The 8,887-nt window shown below is 31.5% G+C and overlaps 1 protein-coding gene across 1 annotated transcript; it reads right to left on the bottom strand.

The window, feature by feature from the left end:
* Window positions 1–230: 230 nt before the first annotated feature.
* On the bottom strand, window positions 231–4,132 carry LOC112789477 (protein ORANGE-GREEN, chloroplastic). Its single transcript, XM_025831394.3, has 8 exons — window positions 3,557–4,132; window positions 3,185–3,299; window positions 2,439–2,555; window positions 2,202–2,288; window positions 1,906–1,982; window positions 1,585–1,712; window positions 935–1,071; window positions 231–698 (listed from the first exon to the last, which is right to left on the bottom strand). The coding sequence occupies exons 1-8, from the start codon at window positions 3,766–3,768 to the stop codon at window positions 621–623; spliced, it is 951 nt and encodes a 316-aa protein (XP_025687179.1). The 5' UTR covers window positions 3,769–4,132; the 3' UTR covers window positions 231–620.
* Window positions 4,133–8,887: the final 4,755 nt, after the last annotated feature.

Here is an 8,887-nt window from a genome sequence, read left to right as displayed (position 1 = left end):
TTTACATAAATATAAAGTCAAACATAAACTATTTTGTTTTAGAATATTTGTATACTATTAATTTTCTTTTTCTTTTTTTTTTTTTGAAAAAAATAGCTCTAACACCTCAAGTGGAGGTACGAAGACAACAAGCAGGACCAGCAAAAATCATATAGAAAAAGAAAAGAAACTACCCAACACAAAGAACACTAAACTTAAAATTGACCGAGACCCAAACAATCCGTGTAATATGTCACAACACAACAGTGCATCACATGTCATTGATCAATATATTTATTACTCCATTACACAACTGTGACACGGCGGTCTATGACTACATGCCAGTTAAAACACCTAGGAACTGTTTCAAGTCACTTACCAATATCTTAGGACCATTGAGTTTTGCTTGTCAAAGTTTGCAAAACCATCCCCCTCCTCTCTTTTTCCACTTCCTGCTCGTCTTTCTTTTTTCTCTTTCTTTTTTCTCCTCTCAATTCAATTAAAACAGACTTCTAATTGTTGATCTCTTTCTTTTGACTTTATACATATTTACAGAAATTCTATCTATTGTTCTGCAACTGAAATATCACAAATTTTACAATTCAAATTGCCTGCGGGGTATAGTTATCGGTATTAAACCTCTAATCAAAAGGGTCAATTCGAGGATCATGTTCGCTTGCCATGGCCATTCCAGTGCAGAGACATGTTGGACACATAACCTGAAACCAGATATTACCGTGACAGTTATCCAACAATTTACAACATGACCAAGCAGGTAAACTAACTTATTCTCCTTATATCCGATTAGCCTAGGCCTAGTTAACACGGGAAAACATTTTATCCTTATCAAAATGTACAACATCAATCCTTAGGTATGTAGATTGTGGCAGTTTTTGAATATATCAATGAATGTCATCTAAAAAAAGATGAAGTTCAATGCTTTTAAATGACTAACCTTGCCAGATCCTGAACAATTAGAACATCTCTCAGTTTTTGGTGGCGATAAAGGCTGGTCTCGACTATTGACCGTGGAGACTGGTTCAATCAGAACCAGGGCTCCTGTGCTAGAACAGCGGGCACATGCAAGATATCCTGATAAAGAGCAAATAAATAACAGGTAACGTCAACTACCTCAGCTAATTTCACCATATAAATTAATTTTTAGAATTTTCGCATGACCCATTTTATATCTGATATAGTTCCTCCACTTTCTGCTTTATGTTTTAACAAGGACTTCAAGTGGGCATTTTATACAGCAATAATCCCCTGCAACTGAGTTATGAATGAAAGTATAATGTTAAATTTGACATCTACAAGGTGGACAATCCATCATATAGTCACAAAAACCTATCCAGATTCATTATTTGGGTAGTTTTATAATCCTTTTTGAATTGCAATAGTGATGAAAAGGAGAAAAGATAAGGAGGGTGGAGGAGACATTTGTATCACGATTCACGAATCCAATTGAAACCAGAGGTAGGAAGAATGTGTACATTAAGAAGGGTAAATAAGTTACCAGAAGAATTGAAAGATATCATTCAATTCTACCGTCCGAAAATTCAACCCCTAAAAATGAACATGACAAGCGAGCTTTTGAAATCTTACCGGTACCAAGACAGTATTTGCATCTTTTCTGCTCCTGCTGTTTTACATTATTTATCTCAACAACCATTAAAGCTGAGATCACTCCAACTGCTCCTCCGGAAAATGACGCCACTATCGGATCAACCTGACTAGAATATCCAACAAAATGTGGTTAAGATAGGAAACAACGAACAGACTGCACCAATATTCATTTTAGCAAGGGATAGACACCCATCAAATATCCATAAAAGACAAACAACATGCAGTTCTATTATTAAAAGAGTTCAGTTTCTGGGATTAAAAGAGTAAGTAAGCAACAAGAGACTAGGAACAGGGATCTACCTCAACTGCATAGGCAGATGTACACTTCGAATAAAATCTGCATAAGATGTGCCCCCTAGCCCAAGCTTAAGCTCCAACTGAGAAATGACACAAAAATGACAAAATGAGCATTAAAAATGCTGAAAGTTGAAAAACTAATGGAGTTATTACCAAATGACACATGAGATACATTAAAAAAAGGTGCAGAGTAAGCTAAATATGTTTCTCTTAAATGCGAAGCTTGGCATCTTTCAAAGTAAACATCATTATTTGATACATGCCTGAAAACACAGAAACTAAGTGCAAGAACATCTTACAGTGGGTGCAAGGAGACCGCCAAAAAGAATTATCCCGGCAATGAGAGAAAAACAGGTTGCATAATATTGCTTCAGGTTTGCAGAAGTCTGCAAACAATATACTGTTAATACCATTTGCCAAACCCATGCAACTTAAAAGTAAATTCTTCATATTCATCAAGAATTATGAAAAATCCCTGGCTTCTTGTTATTAAATACATAGTTGAGATGATTCATAACTAATGCCACAAAACTTACCAAAGGGGGCAAGAATGGAATAAATGATGGGAAGTTAGGAAGTTCGTTCTCCTGCTCTTCTGTTAAAATTCCAAGTTCAGCATTTTTCAGCCTTTGTTGTATCCTAAGCCTACGAACCTATAAATACAAGAGGATGTTGTTCATGTAAAATGGCTTCCAAAAGATTGAAAATATATAAATAAATAAATGATTGGTTGAACATTAAGCAGTTCCACCTGTTGACTTTAGAAGATTGATAATAATAAAACCAAGATCAACATAACCCAATACAAGAGTATAGAACCATAGCAAAATGGCAAAGCATCTATAAGACCATAATATATTCAACTCTACAACTTCTGAACCCGTCTGCAAAGAACATCCTATTGTAAGACCTTCATTTTGGAACTACGCCACATAAATTGGAATCTGTTAACTACTTAAAGAAGTACCCTTGATATTGTGCGTCTTTAATTTATTTTTCAGAGGTTGATAGTGGAAAATATTTATTTGAAGGGTTATGCAGGACCCACAAAACAAGATAAGCATGGTGCTCGGATGCAATTGCTTGTGAAAGATTCTTCATTTAGACAGATTGGCAACGGCAACAATGGCATGATAAGGGAAATTGACTTCCAACAAGCTCCATTACAGCATTAATAAATAAATTAATCTTCAAAATAGCAATCTCTATTCATTCAGTAAAACTACAACAGAATAGTATAGTAATAATCATTTAGTTGTAGAAAAAGTGAATTCATTCTGACCTCTTCCATATGGAGAAAAATTTTGTTCCTCCGACTCCGAATGTTATCCTGAATCTCTTGGAGTTCCATCTTGGCAAAGTCTTGTACTGTTTCTGGACCTTCTATGATGCAGAATCTGCATTTGGATTGGAACAAATTGAAGTCAACAATAGTGTCACTTTTATTTTTTGGCCCTCCCCTAATTAAACAATCTCCAATCTTCAACAGCACTCAACTCAACAAAATACGCCACAACTTCAATTGATTAACTAACAACTTCAAATTGAAAAGAAGGATCTATAATTAATCTATTTTATCTAAAATATTATTGGATTCTTATTAACCAATTATCAGCGAGAAAATAAAAAAGAATATAGATAATAATAATAATACCCAGGAGCAGAAGCGTTTTTGTCGGAAGTATCAGAATCAATTGCAAAAGAAGAAGATTCAGAGGAAGAGGAATCTTGAGCCATGACGCGCCATCTCCATGTTGATCTGAATTTCAAGTTCACATGGCGATGCTGTACGAATCTGGTGGAATCGCAGAGATGAATTGGATTTATTGAGAATCCAGCGAATTTACCCAAACACAGCATCATCATCTTTGAGTGTTGAGCACAAGAGATCTTAGAATTTTGGTCATGAAGCCGTGAAGGTGAAGGTGAAGGTGGCGGTTGTGGATTTTGTAACTTGTGCCGTTGCCGGAATGAACGAGTGGGTACACAACACACTACACAGTTACACTTGCACACAACTAAGTTAAACAAATGTAATGGATTTGCCACGTGGAGACTGCGGATTGGTGGGTTTTCATAAATTATAATTAATACGACGGTATTTCTAGTGGAGGCGGTAGCTCCATATTCCACCGCTAAATCCAAATAGCCAAATCTCCACAACTTGAATTTGATATTTGCCTAGTGATTAGTGACATTGACATTCACAATGGCCAATTATAACTATCTGGAAGAAAAACTTAAAATGAAAAACATACTAAAACGATCAAATTTAGGAATTAATTATTATCCAATTTTAAATTTTTTATATATAATTATTAGAGATCTGCTATACAAGCCTTTTTGGCTTATAAGCTATACAAGTTGGTTTAAGTCCAAGACACGCGCACCACTCCTTTAAAATCGAGCGTCGTTCATTATGCCGCACTCTTCTGCACTCTTCCTCTTTTTCCTCAATCAAAACACAAACCGTCAAGATTCGCACTCTTCTTCTTCTTCCTCAATTAAAACGTCAAGATTCAAGCGATATTCGAAACAAAAGACACGTTTCAACTCCTCGCGAAGAGTAGAAGAAATCAAGAAGAAAATATACAAATCTCCATCAAAAATCACCAGAAAAAACGAAGAAACATTATTTAATGTACTGTTTTACTGTTCTTCTAGTTTTTTTTAGATTGTCTCTGCCATGTGCCTCGTCCTTAACCAGCAAAACATTAAAAGATTTCAAGAAGAAATATACTGTCTCCTCCATATTTTGGGTGTATTTTTTAAATCCTTTGGATGTATTTCTATAATCTTTGGGTGTATTTATGTAACCGTTTAGGAGTATTTCTGTAATCCTTTCTGTAATCGTTTGGAATATTTCTGAAGTTTCATTATCTTCAAAACAATTTCAAAGCTTGATTTTAGAAATCATGAAAAAAACGAAGCAAGAAGGAGATCCAACAAATTTGGCAAGAAATTTGAAAAAAGAAACGAAATCTTTTGAAAAATGGATGTTATATATTTACGCGTTAATTGATTTGAATTGATTTAAAAGTCTGTTAAAGAGGCACGTAATATATTTAGTGGATTTTGTTTTCTTCATACTTGTAAAGCTTGTAAATGCAAAACACTTGTATATAGAGATTAATCCTAATTGTTATTATCATAATTTTAAAATAATTAAAATATATTTCTCAATTTATCAATAGGGGAAAACTCTGCATACAAGCGATTAGGGCTTGTAAGTATTACAAGCCAATTAAACTCTAATCCCCAAAATTCGCTGCAAGTGCTACGTTCCTTACACGCGCTACATCCCTTCTTCTTCTCCTTCTTTTTCGATCGTTCTTTTCTCCTCCTTTCTCACTGGTTTGTTCTTCGTCGTTGACGTTAGTTCCTCCACATACTGTTACGGCACGTTTTCATTGCACCTTCTTCTTCTTCTTGCTGCACGTTCTTCTTCCTCTTCCTCTTCTTCTTCTTCTTTTCTTTTGTTTCTTCCCTTTTCTTTCTCCTTCTTCATTTACGTGCTTTTCTCTCTGTTTTCTTTTTTTCGTTATTCTCGATTTCTATTGTTTTTTGACATCAAGCTCTGAAATTGTTTTTGAAGAAGAAGAATTAGCAGAAGATGAGGAGGAGAAAGAGAAAGAGTTCTGAATTATGCATGATTTTGGGTGTATTTCTTAAATCCTTTGGGTGTATTTTCTGTAATCTTTTGGGTGTATTTCTATAATCGTTTGCGTGAATTCTTGTAACCGTTTGGGTGTATTTCTGTAATCTCTTGGGTGTATTTTATGTAATCGTTTGGGTGTATTTCTGTAATCACTTGGGTGTATTTTATGTAATCGTTTGGGTGTATTTCTGTAATGCTTGTCATTTTTTCTGAAATGAAAAATACACCCATAGATATCAATAAGATACACCTATAGATATGAGTCAGATACACCCATAGATATCAGTCAGATATCACTCAAATACACCCAAATGATTACAGAAATGCACCCAAAGGATTATAGAAAATACACCCAAACGGTTACAAGAATTCACCCAAACGATTATAGGAATACACCCAAAGGGTTACAGAAAATACACCCAAAGGATTTAAAAAAATACACCCAAAATTCGTTAAAGTACATCTTATGCATAATTCAGAACTCTTTCTCTTTCTCCTCCTCATCTTCTACTGCTTCTTCTTCTTCAAAAACGATTTTACCATGAAAAATCGAAAAAAAGAGAAAACAGAGAGAAAAGACGTAAATGAAGAAGAAGAAGAAGAAGAAGAGGAAAACGAGGAAGAAGAACGTGCAGAAACGAAAGAAAAGGAGAATAAAAAGAGTAAGAGTAAGAAGAACGTGCAGCAAGAAGAAGAAGAAGAATTTCAGAAATCATGAAAATCGAAAAAAAAAACGAAGAAGAAGAAGAAGAGGAAGAGGAAGAGGAAGAGGAAGAGTAAGAAGAAGAAGACGAAGACGAAGACGAAGAAGAAGAAGAAGAAGAAGAAGAGAAGAAGAAGAAGAAGAAGACGAAGAGGAACCGTTTGAGTGGGGGCGCGTGTAGTTACGCTCCATTCAAAATGAGTTAATGCGCGTGTTAATGAAATTTGGACTGATAACTTGTAAAACTTGTACGGCCTTTTTACTTGTATGTGTAGCAGGCCCCTTATCAATATTCTTAATTTTTTTAGACACCAATATTTCTATTTTAAAAAACTTTAATACAAATTATTTTAAAATCATATTATATATATTAAAAATAAATTATTTGTATTAAATATAAAATTTATATTAAACGTATATAAAATATTACACATAAATTTATATAAATACATGACAATTAATTTAGTAATTAATTTTTAACGTGGATATAATATTTATTATTATTTTAGGTATATAAAATCACTTAATATTTTTTCTTGTCTAATCACTTCATAGATATACTAATTGTCCTTTTTTTCGTTTGTCATTGTCAAATATCCAGTGATTATTTTATTATTAACTTGCAAAAATATTTACCGTCAAATAACTTAATTGAGAATGATTAGTGTAGTCTCTGTCTCTCTAAATTATAATCTCCTATTTAGTACTAACAGTAGATTTTTTATTCAAACATTTATATAAAGAGCTATAAATACATAAAACATATATCACGAAGTTTTTTACAACTAGTTGTATATTCAATCTATATACATATATAAAAAATAATTAAGTCTACATATATTAGCTAAGAGTATTATTTAAATTAAATTTTTTTTACATCTTTAATATATCTAAATATTTTTCTTTTCTTTTTTTTGGTAATAATATTCATCTTTTTTATTTCCCTAGCCCAAAGCCCCAAAGGCACATCTTGTTTTTTTTTTTCTTCCTGTTTTTACGTGGAGGAGCGGGCCCAGATGTGGATTAATAAGACCCAGTAAGCAACAAAAACCTAGGTAACGTAACACCATATATAAAAATGCTACAAAAGCACCAAAAAAAAAATGCTACAATAATGTACAAAAAATCCCCTACAATAACAGATTAACCCTTTACTCAATACAAATCCTAAACTGTTTTAATTTTGAGCTATTTTTCTTTCACTCTTAGGTTGGCTGTTTTCCTGGCGAAGAACCTGCTCAACTTGGTTTAGAGGAACCCCTGAAGAAGGTTCATACTTCATAAGATCAGGATTACCCTCTATCCCTCTCCTCTAACAATGTCAAATAATTAGGGAAAAATTAGACTAAGCGACCTGTATTTAACTTGATCTAATCGGCCTATTATAAAATAGGTCTAGACTTAAATTATTATAAAAATCTTAATATATTAATAGATTAAATTTATGTTCATTAATTAATCCTACTAATCTATCAAAAATATTTGAATTTATTAAAACATAAATAAATACATAAATATTTTAAAATTTAAAAGTTTTTGTAAACATTAAATTTAACATATTATATATAAGTAGTTTTTATTAAAAAATAGTTTTTATAAATAATACTTTTTTATTTTTTTATTTTTATAAAATAAAAATTGTCAACCTTTTAATAGACTTTAAACCAAGTCATATTTAATTTACATGTCAAAGTTTAGCACTTTTAAAAAAGTATATAGTAGATTGTAGACTTAAAAAAGGTATACAGGGCTGTGTTTGTTTATAGACACATAATCTTGAGATAAAAATATAGGAATATAAAATTGTGTTTAACAAATGAGATATGGATAAAGACATTGTGTTTAAAGACATTAAATTAATATATTTTGTGTTCATCCTGATAGAAAAGACACAAAAATACTGACAAGAGACACAACTTATTTTTTATTTTTTCTTTTATTATTTTTGTTGATTTTTATAATTATATTTTTATTATTATATTTTTCTTTCTAACTTTTTTTAATAAAAAAAGAATAAATTAAACTTTTATAATTTATTTTAGTTTATCATCAAACAAAATGCAAAATCAATAATTTTTGTATCTTTATCTTTTACGTCTTATTTTTAGTGTTTTGTTTTATCCTATATTTAAAACTAAATGCAACCTAGTAAATTACATACCAGATTTAAGTTAATTAACTACATGATAAATCTGGCCGGTTAAAAATAAAGCCTAGTTTAATCTATTTCTATTTCTCAAAATATTGTGTTATTATTTAACGTATTTTTTAATTGAAAAAATATTATCAAAATATAAAAAATATATTTTTAATTTTAACAAAATTTATATAACTATTTTAACTATGATTAGGTCCTATAAATTCTACCTTTTATATAATTCTCATAATCTAATTTGATATCATGTCTATAATTTTTTTTTTTGTGACATATGCATAATAGTTTGTGTTAAATTAAGTTGGGTTAGTCTAGTAACTAGTTTATTAGTCTTTTTAAACAAATGTTAGAAGTTTAAATTTTACTTTGTGCATGCAAACTCATTAGCCAATGACAAATCTTTAAATGGAGTTCTTCACATAACCACCAGAAAATTCCCATTTGAAAAAAGTACTAGTTATTTATCACT

The sequence above is a fragment of the Arachis hypogaea genome, chromosome 3, assembly GCF_003086295.3.
Source record: "Arachis hypogaea cultivar Tifrunner chromosome 3, arahy.Tifrunner.gnm2.J5K5, whole genome shotgun sequence".
Classification (NCBI taxonomy): domain Eukaryota; kingdom Viridiplantae; phylum Streptophyta; class Magnoliopsida; order Fabales; family Fabaceae; genus Arachis; species Arachis hypogaea.
The sequence above is the reverse complement of the archived record's forward strand: the minus strand, read 5'-3'. Positions and strand labels throughout refer to the sequence as shown.